Source organism: Podarcis cretensis, assembly GCF_951804945.1.
Source record: "Podarcis cretensis genome assembly, chromosome: 2".
Lineage (NCBI taxonomy): Eukaryota > Metazoa > Chordata > Lepidosauria > Squamata > Lacertidae > Podarcis > Podarcis cretensis.
The window spans coordinates 114,994,896-115,011,433 of NC_137171.1; the positions used below are offsets into that span (position 1 = coordinate 114,994,896).

A 16,538-nucleotide genomic window follows, 5' to 3' on the forward strand; every position below is an offset into this window, starting at 1 on the left:
AATCCATACACACAAGAGAAGCAATCTTCTCGCTCCTGGAAGCAGCTACCCTAAGCAAGGATATAAGGACAGTACAGATCGCTTCCCTCAAGCTTCCTTCAGCTTACAAAGCCAACCAGATTTGTGGGGCACCTTTAAAAACAAAACAAAAAACCCGTCCATTTTTAAAATCATGGGATATCCTTTTGCAGGCCTAGGGACCTACATGCTATCTGACTAATCAGGTTCCAGCCCATAAAAGTACCAGACCCTCATCACTTTGCTTATCCAGGATTTCTGCCCCAAGAAACCAGTAGCAACCACCTTGCTGGAATTTTGCCTCCCCCCCCCCAAGCCCCGCCCAGATCTGGCAGCAGGCAGCACAGTTGCTTTCTTCCAGGTCAGACTCCATTCTACCGCTAGCAGCAAGCCTCTCCTTCCCATTGCCTGCCACTTCCTTTTATAATGAGTAATGCCAGGGACTGAACCCAGGCTGGACCTTTTGCACGTTGCTGAGCTACAGTCCCACTCCTTCTCCAGCAGGCCCTTTGCAACCCACCCTATCACCCCATCCCTCAATTCAGACCATGGGTCCAAGTAATTTAGTATTGTCTACACTGACTGGCAGGGACGTGGGTGACGCTGTGGGTTAAACCACAGAGCCTAGGGCTTGCTGAACAGGAGGTCGGCAGTTCGAATCCCTGCGACGGAGTGAGCTCCCAGTTCCTGCCAACCTAGCAGTCCGAAAACACGTTAAAGTGCAAGCAGATAAATAGGTACCACTCCGGTGGGAAGGTAAATGGCGTTTCCGTGCGCTGTTCTGGTTCGCCAGAAGCGGCTTAGTCAGGCTGGCCACATGACCTGGAAGCTGTACGCCGGTTCCCTCGGCCTATAGAGCGAGATGAGCGCCGCAACCCCAGAGTCAGTCATGACTGGACCTAATGGTCAGGGGTCCCTTTACCTTTACACTGACTGGCAGTTGTTCTCCAGGGAAATGCAGTAGATTGAACCTGGATTCGTCTTCTTGCAAAAGCATGTTCCCCTAAGCTACTGCAGCCCCTCTGCTCCTGCTGAGGTCCCTTCTTACCTGGGGAGCCTTCCTGAGCAACTTCCCTCCTCCACAGAAGAGGACCCAGGAGTCCTGGTGAGGCATATTGTTTCTCCAGCGTGGACTTTGCATTATACAGTTTCACTCTGTACTGATTTGCTCCCTGGGCCATTGCAGGCGTCTCTGAGCCACCTCCCCTCCACCACGCAACTTTCGACGCCAGGCTGCTGTGCTTACCTGTGCGGGGAGGCTGGCTGCACCGTTCGCCCTCCATTAGCTGTGACACATCATCTCTCCCTTACCTGCTGCTGCTCCACCCCGAGCAAAGTGCAGCCAGCACACCTGGCGGACACCGGAGCCCGGAGCCCCACCTCCAAGGGAGGAACGCCCACACTCAGGCATCCCGGACCGGCTCTTCCTTACCGGAGCCTCTCCCCGCCCTCATCAGGCTTCCCCTCCCCACGTGTAGGGAGAACTTGAGAACTCTGGCTTGCTCCTCTCCCTCCACCCTGTGGTTGTTTAGTCGTTTAGTCGTCTCCTACTCTCCGTGACCCCCTGGACCCGAGCACGCCAGGCACTCCTGTCTTCCGCTGCCTCCCGCAGTTTGTTCAAATTCATTTAGGTAGCTTGGAGAACACTGTCCCACCATCTCATCCTCTGTCATCCCCTTCTCCTTGTGCCCTCCATCTTTCCCAATGTCAGGGTCTTTTCCAGGGAGTCTTCTCTTCTCATGAGGTGGCCAAAGTATTGGAGCCTCAGCTTCAGGATCTGTCCCCCCCCCCAACAGGCAGAAATCCACCAGGTGAAGCCTTCCTCGTCGCATCTCCACGCCAGGAAAGCAAGCTGCACCCGGCCAACTGCTGCCTGCCTGCCTGACCAAGCACAGAAGCCCGTCTCTCTGCAAAGAGGACGATAAAATCGAAGTGCCCCACTTTCCCAAGAGCCCGGGCAATCCTGGCTCGCAAATCCGCCCCCCCCCCCCAACAGCCTTTGTGTGTGTTCTAAATCGCAGGCGTCTTCAAAAGCACATCCGAACTCCCTAAAAAAAAAAGAATCCTGGGAATTGTAGATTTCCCATCGCAGAGCTACAGCTCCCGGCGCCCTCAAACTACAGTGCGCAATACTTGTGTGTGCGCAACGCGCGCGCTTTAAATGCACGGTGTTCCAACTTCCATTAAAAGTAACCCATTCCCCCCTTTATACGCACGGCGTTGCTACAAATCAGAGCACTCGGGGGTCCCGCTAGAAGATCGGCCCAGAGAGAGGACAGGAAAACCTCTTTCTTTCTGTCTGTCTTTCATTCTTTCTTTTTGTGCTTGGGGCTTACCTCGCTCTCTCTGCTATTTTTCTCCGGACAAAGTTCGTCCCCGTCCTTTTCCCCTTTAAAGGGCATCTTCTCCCTCGCTCTCCCCTCCCCTCCCCCCCCCCCGCGCTGCTAATTGCCTTGCGGGAGAGGTTTGCAGCCAACAAGCCACTTAAACGGACCATGTGATGGGGCGCGCTAAAAGGATTTGCCCGGGCTAATCCACTCCTCCGTCTGGCTGCCCAGCTGGAAAGGTTGCTTGTTTTCCCTGATCCTACCTTCCCGCCTCCGCCCCTCCCCTCCCGGAACCCCGCGGAGCAGCAACTGTAGCAGGACGCCTGGGTTCTCCCTTCGGAAGGCTCCGGAAGCAACAACTTCACAGCTGAAACCTCTCCATGCACACTCCGCGTTTCCATACCCGGTCGCTAGGGGGCGGCGGTGCCTCGACGCCGCTTGGTATCCTCACCGAGGACTAGTGACTTGACCTGGAGGCAGGATCGGCCAGGGCGTGGGGCCGGGACTTTGTGCCACGTCGCACCCTTCACTCGTGTTGACATTGGCTCCAGCCACGTAAGCCGTCGGCCCTGAATTCTCTCACGCCCAAACCTCCCCTGCGAAAGCGCCATTCATTCGTAAAGCAAAGGGAGCCGGGTGCCCGCGCGCAATAAATGTTGGAAGAGACGTCCAGCTTCCCTCTTGGCCTCCATTCCCTCATGTCTGTTTAGAGATCAGTGTAAATTCTGTTCATGCTGGACTTCCCTGCTTTTTACGCCTGGGTTGCTACTATGGAATGTGACAAGCAAAAAATGGCCACTGGCTTCTAAAACTAATCCACTCCCGCAGGGCCGGGAGCCAGGACGCCTGGGTTCTCTGAGAGAGGAGGGACTGGGGAAGGTTAGTCACGGGTTAGATCACAACTCATTGTTCAGGTGAAGGGGGGGGGGACTATCTCGCAAAGCCACCTCGTTTAATTACTTTCCTTTTCATTTCAGTTATAAAAAGTGCAGAATGATGATTCATCAATAAAGTAGAGTGTCTGTGAAAGCGTTTTGCTTTCCTCCCCAGTTAGAAAAACACATCCATGCACTGGAGCCGGTGGCTTGGGAACTGCCTTCCTGATCTCAATTTAAAGTTCTTCTTTTCTTCATCAATTAATGCGGTAGCGCTGTAGATGGGTGGATTGTATAAGAGGCAGCATGATGGAGTGGTTACAGCAGGTGCGAGTACCCAATCTTTGGTCCTCCGGATGTTGCTGAACTACAACTCCCACCATCCCTAGCCATTGGATTAGGCTTGCTGATGGGAATTGTAGTTCAACAACATCTGGAGGACCAAAGGGTCCGCTGCCCTGGGCTATGAGCCAGTGTGGTGTAGTGGTTAAGAGCAGTGGACTCGTAATCTGGTGAACTTGGTTCGCGTCTCCGCTCCTCCACATGCAGCTGCTGGGTGACCTTGGGCCAGTCACACTTCTCTGAAGTCTCTCGGCCCCACTCACCTCACAGAGTGTTTGTTGTGGGGGAGGAAGGGAAAGGAGAATGTGAGCCGCTTTGAGACTCCTTCGGGTAGTGATAAAGCGGGATATCAAATCCAAACTCATCCTCCAGGTTCAAATCTCCACTCAGCCACGAAGCTCACTGGCTCAGCTTTCGCCAACCTGCTGTTCTCTGGATGCTTTCGACTACAACTCCCATCGGCCATATTGGGAGTCGCCGTCCAGAATAGCTGGAGGGCACCAGGTGGAGAAAAGCAGGGGAAGCCACACTCCCAGCCTAAACTAAGAGTTGCTTTTAACCACCCCACTTCTTTTCCTTTTGGGCTTTTAGGAGAAGTTTAAAATGTGGAATGGACATGAAGACAGTTGGTGATCCTAGACCACCATCTAGTGGACCTGGATAGTTACTGACACCCCCCAGCCTGGATAGCTCAGGTGGTTAGAGGAGGGGTCAGCAAACTTTTTCAGCAGGGGGCCGGGCCACTGTCCCTCAGACCTTGTGGGGGCCGGACTAGATGGGGGGGGGGAATGAACGAATTCCTATGCCCCACAAATAACTCAGAGATGCATTTTAAATAAAAGCACACATTCTACTCATGTAAAAACATGCTGATTCCCGGACTGTCCATGGGCCGGATTGAGAAGGCGATTGGGCTGGATCCGGCCCCCAGGCCTTAGTTTGCCTACCCATGGGTTAGAGCGTGGTGCTCATGTCAAGGTTGCAAGTTCAATCCCCGTATGGGGCAGCTGAATATTACAGGTGATCCTCCCTTCCAACTCTATGATTCTATGTGCTGTTTACTCCCAATTACTTTAAAGCACAGGTATTGATCGGGAGGGACGCGGGTGGCGCTGTGGGTTAAACCACAGAGCCTAGGGCTTGCCGATCAGAAGGTCGGCGGTTCGAATCCCCACGACGGGGTGAGCTCCCGTTGCTCAGTCCCTGCTCCTGCCAACCTAGCAGTTCAAAAGCACGTCAAAGTGCAAGTAGATAAATAGGTACCGCTCCAGCGGGAAGGTAAACGGCGTTTCCGTGCGCTGATCTGGTTTGCCAGAAGCGGCTTAGTCCTGCTGGCCACGTGACCCGGAAGCTGTACGCCAGCTCCCTCGGCCAGTAAAGCGAGATGAGCGCCGCAACCCCAGAGTCAGCCACGACTGGACCTAATGGTCAGGTGTCCCTTTACCTTTACTATTGATCAGGAAGCAGAGCCAGGCCCAAACATCCTCCTGCCTGGGGAAGGGGGTGGAGATGGTATACAAGCCCTCCTCCCTACCCCACCCCATTCCATGTGCAGGCAATGGGGGGGAGACCCTTTGAGTGTTGGTGGACTCCAAGTCCCATCAGCCCCAAGAACCAGGGATGATGGGAATTGTAGTTCTGCAACATCTGCTGCACAAAATCCGCAGCCAGGCCCTTCGGGTGCAGGTGATGGGACACACTGCCGCAGGGTGGCAGGCAACTTGGTGGACTCTAAGAGAGTAGGAAGCATTTGGAGAGCAACAGGTTTGCAACAGCTGCTCCGCCTATAGTGAAGGATTCTGGGAGTTGTAGTCCTACATCTGCTGGAGGGCCAAAGGTGGGCCATAGCTTAAAGGTAAAGGTAAAGGTACCCCTGCCCGTACGGGCCAGTCTTGACAGACTCTGGGGTTGTGCGCCCATCTCACTTAAGAGGCCAGGGGCCAGCGCTGTCCGGAGACACTTCCGGGTCACGTGGCCAGCGTGACATCGCTGCTCTGGCGAGCCAGAGCCGCACACGGAAACGCCGTTTACCTTCCCGCTGGTAAGCGGTCCCTATTTATCTACTTGCACCCGGAGGTGCTTTCGAACTGCTAGGTTGGCAGGCGCTGGGACCGAGCAGCGGGAGCGCACCCCGCCGCAGGGATTCGAACCGCCGACCTTTCGATCGGCAACTCCTAGCGCTGAGGCTTTAACCCACAGCGCCACCTGCGTCCCCCCATAGCTTAAGCCCAAGCAAATTCAATGGCTTTGCATGAACCTTCAATTCCCAGCATTTCCAGGGGGGGGGGCTGGGGGAGGCTTCTTTCTGAACCCCTGGAGAGCTGTAGCTGCCAGTCAGTGTAGACAATACTAATCTAGATGCAGCGATCCGACTTGGTAAAAAGGCAGTGTTATAAGAATTTTAAGGTCATATAGATAAATGTTCATAACTGTATATATAAACCATATGTCTGAAACCCCACAGAAAAGGTCCTGAACAAATTGACCTCAAATCTTTCTCTGCAAGGTCAAAGTGGGAAACCTCCCCATTGTCTCTTTCCTCACAAATCCTGTCTTAAGGGCACATTCAAGATATGAACAGGGTGTGAGCCTGTGACCTGTGACCTAAATTCAGGAATTAAGTAGTTATAATAACAAAAGAGTGGCCAAAACCCAGATAATGCAATCAGGTAACTTGCCAGATAGGAGATAAACAACGCACTCAGATTTCTGTTGTAGACCGCCTTTTCTGTGATGTAGGTATGATGTTTCGGGGGGGGGGTGGTCTTGGACTCCAGGGCGGGCAATTTAAAATGTCTATATAAGGGCGGGCACACCTTTGTTTGGGGTCCTCCTCCTTTCGTGCATGTGAGGGGAGCACCCTGTTGCAACAGCTTTAATAAAGATCAGGCTTACTAGCTGCTTTGCTTCTCGTTATTTTCTGGTTAGCCTCTGTTATTTTCTCCTACTGATAGAGAACCTACAAAAGGACTCTATATGGGCTCTTGGGTACCCCATAAGGGAAAAGGAGCAGTTTTTTCTCTCTCATAACAGCAGCTACTTATGTTCCCCCCACCCACCTCTTTCCCCTTTTCAAGTGACTCCTCAGAACACAACACACAGAAATGCACATTTTCTTCTTGGGAACAAATTGCTTTTATTCATATAAATACAGAGACTTTAGATGCCAGGGAAGGCAACCAGCCTCCTTTGGCCACATAAGTAGGCCATGTGTAACCCCACTGACAAAACTGCGCCTGACCCTAAGGCAGAGGAAGAATTTCTCACAGGGTTGGGGTATGTTTTGGAGGAGACGAACTCTGCCTGCTCCCCCAATCAGACAAGCCATGCTTAGAACTTACCAGCAATAAATAAGGTTTTTTTAAACCATAAATATGTAAACAGTCCCAGCGGGCAGTAAGGGAACTCCAGGCCGAGGAATTTATACTCATAAAAGTTCAATGGAACATGTAAAAAGGTAAAGGCAGAACATAAAAAAACAGAGGGCAGCTGTGAGATAAGGCCCAAAGCACAGCTAAAATGAGGGTTGGGCATGCCAACCAATTGAATAGCAGCTCTCACTTTGAACTGCTTTTTAATTCTTCAGAAATGCTACGTGAATGTTCATAAGACTTTTTTGGTTCCTTTGTCGCCTAATGTTTTCTTGCTGCAGAGAGCAGTTGACGAAAAACCATTTCTTACATCCCTGTCACACCGTACATCTAAAGCATATATTTTTTATCGCCTTTAACCGTCATGGCTTCCCCCCAAAGAATCCTGTGAACTATAGTTCACCCCTCACAGAACTACAGTTCCCAGCACCCTTGACAAACTACAGTCCCTGGAATTCTTTGGGAGAGCCTAAAGTTCTTAAAATGGTGTGAGGTGTATGTTGTGACCTTGGTGACATGATGGGAAACCAGCCAATCGCTTCCCACGTGCGAGTTTCCAGTTCAAGCCTGAAACAGTTGTATCCCCCACACCTCTTGAGTCTGGCCCTGCAGGGGAAAAGAAATGTCTCGACTAAATGTAGCAAAGTGAACTTTGGGAGCAACCCCACCTCTCTAAAAAAGAAAATAAAAAAGTTTCCTTTTGTCTTCACTCTAAACCAGGCATAGGCAAACTCCAGCCCTCCAGATGTTCGGGACTACAATTCCCATCATCCCTGACCGCTGGGTCCTGTTAGCTAGGGATGATGGGAATTGTAGTCCCAAACATCTGGAGGGCTGGAGTTCGCCTATGCCTGCTCTAAACTGTACCTAATTTTGCAGACACAAGCTACAATGGACCTAAACAGAAGAGGGGGGCAGGAACCTCACATAAGGCAGCGTGAGAAATGCAGATTATATTAAAGTTTTTCGGGGATGCAAATAAGATTTAGAACGAAAGAAACCACAGGGGCTGTAATAGTTCCTCTAAGTCTCATAGATCATGTGCTATTCACAGATATCTGCTTTTAGAACACGGGAAAATGAGAAACAATAGCTTTACATTGTGGGGAAAACTCACTTTTTTATCATTTTCATGCACTCTTCTCACTTGCTCTCGAGGATGCAATGCCAGGATCACCTGTTCTGCAAATGGTCTCCTCTGCTCATCCTCTCAAGGAACTTAATGGGAGGAATTGAATGTCCCGAGACAAAACAGATGCCAACTCAACGTTGCACTAAAATCGATGTGTCCCAGCAAGCATTTTGGCCAGTTGGAGCAATCGCTGCTTGTCCTCCCCTTGTGTACTGTTTTATTTGACCTCTCCGCTGCCGCCACCCCAAGCCAATTTTGAGGGTGAATAGAGGGGAAGCACTATTACAAAAGTCGAAGCCCACGCACATGGCTTTTGCTGATGGGACTCATTAGCTCAGTCATTCCCACCATTGTAACTAGGCTGGGATAGCTCAGTCGGTAGAGCACGAGACTCTGAATATCAGGGTTGTGGGTTTGAGTCCCACATTGGACAAAAGATTGAGAAAAATAGGGCTGTAGTGTCTGGATTGCGGTTAGAAATGTGCATACCCTCTGGAGTGTGTCTTCAAAGCAGCCCCCAAACTGCAGCAACCCCAATTTGAAAGGAGTTTCAGCAGCTGGTCAGAGGTAACTTATGCCACACTGAGGACACAAGCAAGTACCAGATTCATGCTGAGCAGCCAGCAGATCTCCTTGCCACACAACCAGATCGCCCCACCCTCACAATCCTTCTGGAAGTGGGATGGGCGGTTGTGTAGGGAACTCCTGGCCACGGACTCGCCATCCAACTCAGGGTAGTCCACAACTTGCCTCCCTAGGAGCAAGCCTGTGTGAACCCCCACCAAACTCCTTGAACGATTAACTGGTCTAGCACCTCTTTCCTCCAAATCCAGATATGGGAGGCAAGCAGATAGGATAAAACAATTCGGCCCGGTCTCTGCATCAGGCATGATTGGACAATCACTGGACAAACCACCCCTTCTAAAGGGACACGAGGCAGGAGGACCACATCCTAAATTTGAAAAACATGACTTCCCTGCAAAGAATATTGGGAACTGTAGTTTACACCCAACCAAGCTATAATTCCCAGCACCCTCAACAAACCACAGTTCCCAGGATTCTTTGCTGGAAGCTGTGTGCTTTAAATGTACAGTGGTGCCCCGCAAGACGAACGCCTCGCAAGACGGAAAACCCGCTAGACGAAAGAGTTTTCCGTTTTGGAGGCGCTTCGCAAAACGAATTTCCCTATGGGATTGCTTCGCAAGACGAAATGTCTTGCGAGTTCCTGCGGGTTTTTTCTCCTTTTTCTCCCCTTTTCCTAAGCCGCTAAGCCGCTTAACAGCTGATCCGCTAAAAGCCACTAAACCGCTAATAGCGCTAATCCGCTAAGCTGTCAATGGGCTTGCTTCGCAAGATGAAAAAACCGCTATACGAAGAGCCTCACGGAACGGTTTAATTTCGTCTTGCGAGGCAGCACTGTAGTAGGTTGCAGCAATGGCCGCTGTTCCAGAAGTCAGGAGGTAGGCCTAGATGACAGCAGCTCATGCAGAAATTAAAGGGGTGAGATTTTCTGTTCTGACTCGTACACATTCCAAAGGAAAGGTTTTCAGGTGTAACAACAGCACCTGCACTTCCAATTTTAACAACAACAACAACAACAACAACAAAAAGCATGCCTTGGCCATCAGAAATTTGGGGGACACTTACTTCTACTAATTCAAGTCAGATCCAAAATGTGTACTGCTTCAGCTTTCCATATGATAAAAATAAATATTCATGCCAAAAGCATTTCCTTATTCCTTATCCTATATTATCTACATGGCAAAAATAACCCAAAAAACCTTCAAGACATTGCATGTGAGAACGCAAAAAAAATATAAATAAAATCTTAAGCTTCTGCAGAACTATGAAGTATTGTAACAATGCTGCTAAAATCCACACTAGTGGCTAGTAAATTATGAACTCCTCAAAACAGCCCCCGCTCCCAAGTTCTGCTAATTTCATACACAAATGTCTATCAATTTTTCTAACTATTTGAGCCTCAAAATAATAATAGTAATTATTATTATGAACATTTCTGAAGGTGGAGTCCTGAAACAAAGTACAATCTGAAACAAACCCAAGTGACTTGCTCCTCATGGAGACGTTGGCGCTATGTTCACATGTGGAAAAGTACAGAACATGCTTTGCAAAAAAACCCAAATGCGTATTTTTTAAAAGGTCCTTATTCTATTATTAGAACCTTCAGTCCTTGGCACTTCTTGCTAGAAGGATCTTAAGACCTTTGCTAAAACTGGACAGCTGCATGGGAAGGCAGTGCCAAATGTTTGCAACCAAATGCCAAGGCTTTACCTCAGCAACCGTGTCCCAAAATGCAATGCTTTACTCTCTGCCCCCCCCCCCCCGGTGAATGAAATGCATCCATTCACTTATATCAGGGGTCAGCAACCTTTTTCAGCCGTGGGCCGGTCCACTGTCCCTCAGACTATATTTTGGAGGGGGGGAAATGAATGAATTCCTATGCCCCACAAATAACCCAGAGATGCATTTTAAATAAAAGGACACATTCTACTTGTGTAAAAACACACTGATTCCCGGACTGTCCAGGGGCCGGATTGAGAAGGCGATTGGGCCGCATCCAGCCCCCGGGCCTTAGGTTGCCTACCCTTGACTTATATGGAAAAAGGAATGGGGCACACTCAAGAGCACCACTGTCAGTCTGCCCCACTGTCTGCCTGCTCTCTGCCAGCCTAGACCTGCCTGCCTTCTTATTTACAACCAGAGGGTGGCGCTGCCTGTCAGCTTCCACCTGCTTAGTGCTGCCCCCAATAGGACTCGACAGGGAGGAGGATGGGGACAAAAGTAGAATTCATTGGTTCTGCCTGCCATTGGCTCTGGCGCCACCTACTGCCTGCCTCCCTCCTTCCTCCGCTATCGGTCCCAATGTCAACCAGCCACCACTGGAACAAGGATTTTTGCACCTTAAGCAAAGATGGGTGTTCGGTGCAAATGTAGCCTTCTTCTGGTGCTCCGACAGCAAACCGAAAATGCTATTCACACCAAGGGAGAAAATCGGAGGAAGTACTCAGTACCTCACGGCAATCTGGCACCTCAAATATTTATCACTTCCACTAGCTGCACTTTTACTTTGGAATACAGTGGTACCTTGGGTTAAGTACTTAATTCGTTCTGGAGGTCCGTTCTTAACCTGAAACTGTTCTTAACCTGAAGCACCACTTTAGCTAATGGGGCCTCCTGCTGCCGCCGCACCGCAGGAGCACAATTTCTGTTCTCATCCTGAAGCAAAGTTCTTAACCCAAGGTACTATTTCTAGGTTAGCAGAGTCTGTAACCTGAAGCATATGTAACCTGAAGCGTATGTAACCCAAGGTACCACTGTAGTGAGGATTTTCCTTAACTCTACAATTAACTTGCTTGCCATACGTTACAGCAAAACCCAAAGTTTTGCACCTTTCGGCTGATTTATGCAAATAATAATATTTTTTTTAAAAAATCCAGGCAGCCTGTACAAACAAACTCAAACTTTGCATGATGAAATCTGAATACTGCCCATTTGCTTGCTAGCTGGGCTATATAAACAGCTCTGGTCATCACCTCATCAAAGGAAGAACGTCAAAACACATTAAGAGCCAGCTGATCGACGTAGCAGACGGAATGAAAGGGAGGGTTAAGGAGTCTGGGTGGCCTGACTTCTGATTGCAGGCCTGTGTGGGTCACATTTCTAGATGTTCCCCTGCTAAAAAGCCCCTTCTGTAGCATGCAGGCAGCTAAGACAACAGGTAAAGCGCTAAGCTAAGCATTTCTCTCCAGTGTACCGGTTTACTACATAAAGGATTTGTGTGTTTCTTTTATGTGGAGAAACATTTAAAAACACAGCTTCTCTCCACGCTGCTAGAAGTGGAGCAGTCTAGTGTTCCATTCTCTCATTCCACATAGCATGTAAAACATTTCCAAGAATAATTATCCCCCTTAAGCCTCACCAAGCGCAGCTGAAAGTGAACCCTGTCTTGTCCTCATTTCCTTTTTCATTTCCTTTTTCAAACTCCAGCTGAGTATACACTTTGAGGCACATTCTTTTCTGCAGTTTGTTAAGGGCTGCTGGGAATCGTAACTCTGTGAGGGGTAAATGACAGCACCTGTAATTATTTGAGGAAATGAATGTGCTTCACATAAACACAGCCTGGATCCACAGTCAGCGTTAAACCTGAGTCCTATTGCATTATGTCCTATTGTACCTCGGTGATAGTAAGAGTTAATACTGTAGCAGATGGGTGGGGAATCTGTGGCCCTTCGCATCTTGGGGGACTCCAACTCCCATCAGCCCAAGCAGCATGGCCGGCAGTCAGGGATGATGGAAGTTGTAGTCCCAAAACATCAGAAAGGGCACCAGTTTTCCCTCCAAGAGATGAGGGTACCTTAGCAGATGCTCCCCCAAAATCAGCCAGCAGCTGCCTCTTAACAGCTGTCACTGGGTGGTTTAAGCACATATCATTTTTTAAAAAATATAGACAACAGAGCAAACGACGAAGTTTCTGTCTCCACTGATTTTTGTTGCTAACCTGAGTTTCTGAGAATGTGCTTCTAAAGGAGGAGGGGAAATATACACATTTCTAATAAATACATATTGCCTTTCCATTTAGTCAATAATTGAAAATATTTGTCTTGGTCTATGATTGGAGGACTAAGCTCTGAAGCCCCTTCCAACATTGTGGTGCAAACAAAGAGACTGAAGCAAATTACTGAAAAAATTGCAAGCCTGAACCATTAGATGATTTTGTGGTGACGCCTACATGGTTAAAATTTGAAAATGCCAGGGAACTGCAGTTTTGGTAAAATACTACAAACTGGCCCATCTTCTCTGTTGAAATGTCAAAGCAGAAATCTTAACTTATCTGTGCAAAATAATGTTAGCTTGTTGAAACTTTCCCACAATTAGTTTCTGTCACCTTTCTGGAAGTTTAGTCCCCATTAGAAAGAGTATTCAGATTTTTGCCAGAAAGAATGTGATGTCTTTTTTAAAAGTCCAATTGAAAAGGCATTTTCTAAATCCAACCTTTTTCAGTGTTAGAATTTCAAAGAGAAATATGGCCAGCTTCCACAAGGCATAGATTTCTGCAAGAGGTTCGGAACTGGGAAATATGAAATAGGAACATTGCATTTAAAAGTAATACATTTCCTGTTTTCAGTCTCTTTGCCAAATTCAGCACCTAAATCCCCCTCCCCCTCCCCCAATTCTTCTCAAGTATTTGATCCTGCTGAATTGTCCTTTTGCAGTTTTTCCTGCAGCTTTCATAGCTCAGAGCTGCCAAAAATTAAAAAATGGCACAATCATTTCCTGCCCTGCATCCCCCTGGAACCCCCCAAACTGCTCCCAGTCTTCACCAAAAGGTTCTGCAGGAAAAAAAGGTTTCTTCCACTATGAAAGAAAATATCAACCATCCTAAAAATAAAAACGAAACGAAAAGCTATAGGTAAAAAAAGCGGGGTTTCTCGGTTGGGAAGAAATGCCAAGATGAGGTACCACAGCGCATCTCGGTTTAGGACACTCTCCTCCTCTGTCAGCTTCTCCTCAAGTCCCCGCCAGCTACGTCAACCATTTGGCAATGCAAGTGTCATAAACTGTGAGGTTGGAATGCCAGTTTGTGTGGGTGACGCCTGGCATTTTGTAAAAAACGATGTCGCCTCGAGCGTCCAGAGTCTTCAAGCCAAAGGTATCCAGCAGGTAGACCTGAGAGAAAGGAGAAAGGAGGTCATTTAAACTCCTGCTCAAAAAATAAGAATAAAAAAAAGGCCCTGTCATGAAGCTGAAGACAAAACCACTTGCGTGGGATTTTTTAACCAGTTAATATGTCGCTTGGTTGTGCCTTTAGATTGCAATGCGCAAGAGACACGTACCCTTCCACGGGATTTTGAGGTCCTGGTTCTTATACACGTGTTTTAACTAGGCCACGAATGCTTTGAGTTTCCTCTGATATTTCAAATCCAGAGGCATCCCCCCCGCCAGACTTCAGGAGCCATTTTGAAGGTCTTATGGAAGAAAACCAGCCTAGAAATATTTACTTTCAAAATCTAGGCCTTCAGGTAGGTTGATGAGGAGCGGACTTGCAACTGAGAGGAAGATTCTAAGATATATACAGTGGTACCTTGGTTCTCGAACTTAATCCGTCTGTTCGACTCCAGAAACGGTTGAAAAACCAAGGCACGGCTTCCGATTGGCTGCAGGAGCTTCCTGCACTCAAAGTGGAAGCCGCGTCAGACACTCGGCTTCCAAAAAACGTTCGTAAACTGGAACACTTACTTCTGGGTTTGCAGTGTTCGGGAGCTGATTTGTTTGAGAGCCAAGCTGTTTGAATACCAAGGTACCACTGTGTGTGTGTGTGTACATTTAAAAATATCAATGGAAATCCAAGTTAAAAACAAGTTATTAAAAATTCAAAACATCCTCCTTTCCCAATACCAACTTCCTTTCCGAGTAAACCAAAAAATACATTTATTTTGACATGCTGATGCCCCCGGCTCTGTCCCCCCAATTAGGCAGTCTAGCCTCACTCACCGGCTGTGATGTCATATTTCTCACATTCTCGTTATCATCATAGAAGGCAAACAGACTGCAGGGAGAAGAGGGAAGAAGGAGGTTTCATTACAAGGACAGTGCTTGATCCCTTTCTTTCTCTCTCTCTCTCTCTCTCTCTCTCTCTCTCTCTCTCTCACACACACACACACACACACACACACACACACGGCTGAGATCCAACCCCATGACCTGAAACTCTTAATTAAGAACCACTGCCTCTGTGTGTGTGTGTGTGTTTGTTTGCTTTCTTCCTCCTCCCTCCCCAATCCCTTTTCCTTTCGTGTCACATCTTTCAAATTGTAAAGGCTGAAAGCCACACTGGGAGTCTTTCTTGGCAGAAGGCCAGAGCGAAAATGCTTCAAATAAACAAATTCTGTGATAAGACCCATATGAAAAGTATGCACCTGCAATTTTATCAAGACTAATAAGTCCATGAAAAGTTACCAGCTAGTCACCTACAAATGTTTAAGTTAATCTTTTGATGCCTAAAAACAAAGAATAAATTTATTTCCTATTGATTTTTTTTTGGGGGGGGGGTGCATTGAAAGTTTCCCTCCCTATTTGTCAGGAGGCAATTCCTATCTGCCATGGATGAGAAACAGTTTTGCTTACATGCCTGCTGCAGTCCTGTTTTGTTTGCTGTTTGAAGAAGAAGAAGAAGAAGAAGAGTTTGGATTTGATATCCCGCCTTTCACTCCCTTTAAGGAGTCTCAAAGCGGCTAACATTCTCCTTTCCCTTCCTCCCCCACAACAAACACTCTGTGAGGTGAGTGGGGCTGAGAGACTTCAGAGAAGTGTGACTAGCCCAAGGTCACCCAGCAGCTGCGTGTGGAGGAGCGGGGAAGCGAACCCAGTTCACCAGATTATGAGACTACTGCTCTTAACCACTACACCACACTGGCTCTCTCTTGCTACACTCTACAGCGGTTTGAATATATTCTCCCTACGTTGGAGCACCTACCACTACAATATTACTGGACATTGACTATTGCGCCTTTGTCACGGTGTTCCCTGACAGCAATTTATTATGCTTACTATTTCTTGTTTATGAACTTTTGCATAACTATGCATATGTTATATGTGGGTGCTTATGATTTATGACCTAACTATTGATAATACATTATTAGCCACGTGCTGCGTTTGGATTTGAGCAGTACAGGATATAGCATGCAGGTTCTAAAATTAACACCCTGCAATATTTCAAGCTTTTTGTTTCATTTTACAAAATTCAGTATATTTCAGGGCAGCCATCACCACCACTTTTTTTAAAAAAATGCCCACATCTATTAAGGGATTTCGCCATCTAACAGAGAGGCACTGTGGCAATGCTGAATCTCTCTCTCTCTCTCTCTCTCTCTCTCTCTCTCTCTAATATTTATACCTAACAAAGGAAGCTCCCTCATATACTGAATTAGACCACTGGGTTAATTTAACTCAGTATTGTCGACACTGCCCAGGATCTGAGACAGGTGTTTCTTTCAGCCCTACATGGAAATCCTGGGGCTTGAATTTGGGACTGTTTTATTCCAAAGCACAAGCTCTGCTACTGAGCTACAAACCTGCTCTACCTACTCTCAAGGCAGCTTATCTGAAATACAGCAAAGCAAGCAATGAAAGTTAGGATACAAGACAAAATCAGCACCTTTCTGTATGCAACAACAGCAGCGAGAACGTTGGTAGCCAGTTACTGGAAGGGAAATTATATCCCAACAAAAGGGGAATGGTTCAGTAAACTATGTGAGTACCTGGAGTTAGCAAAACTGGCGGATTTAATAAGGCATAAATAAAAAAATTAGAATTCAGAAACAATGGGAATGCTTAAACGAATATTTATGCAAGCAGGGCTCAAATATGAAAGTTTGGTTGTGCCTCTAGAGTAACCTTGTGAAGAATATAGAGAACATAAAGATCTGACTGATTATGAAAGAATCTAAGGAAG

At 47.7% G+C, this 16,538-nt stretch overlaps 2 protein-coding genes across 5 annotated transcripts in view; both read right to left on the reverse strand.

Annotated features, from left to right (window-relative positions):
• The window catches only part of LOC307208200 (uncharacterized protein), a 28,041-nt gene extending 25,581 nt beyond the window's left edge, over positions 1–2,460 (reverse strand). Inside the window, exon 1 of one of the 3 annotated variants that reach the window (XM_079962735.1) lies at positions 2,355–2,460. The gene's annotated coding sequence lies outside the window, so the exon portion shown is untranslated. Of the gene's footprint in view, positions 1–1,066; positions 1,202–1,264; positions 1,380–2,354 lie in introns of those variants that run through there. The other 2 variants (XM_079962734.1, XM_079962736.1) reach the window with 2 other exon arrangements.
• Positions 2,461–6,673: 4,213 nt separating this feature from the next.
• Positions 6,674–16,538, reverse strand: part of PPT2 (palmitoyl-protein thioesterase 2) — a 58,095-nt gene continuing 48,230 nt past the window's right edge. Inside the window, exons 8-10 of one of the 2 annotated variants that reach the window (XR_013835274.1) lie at positions 14,579–14,633; positions 11,098–13,753; positions 6,674–11,055 (exon numbers count right to left, since the gene is read on the reverse strand). Coding sequence is in view for 1 of the 2 variants with exons in the window: in XM_079964008.1 (XP_079820134.1) it covers positions 13,610–13,753; positions 14,579–14,633 (199 nt within the window). In the remaining variant the exon portion in view is untranslated. Of the gene's footprint in view, positions 13,754–14,578; positions 14,634–16,538 lie in introns of both variants that reach the window. The other variant, XM_079964008.1, reaches the window with a different exon arrangement.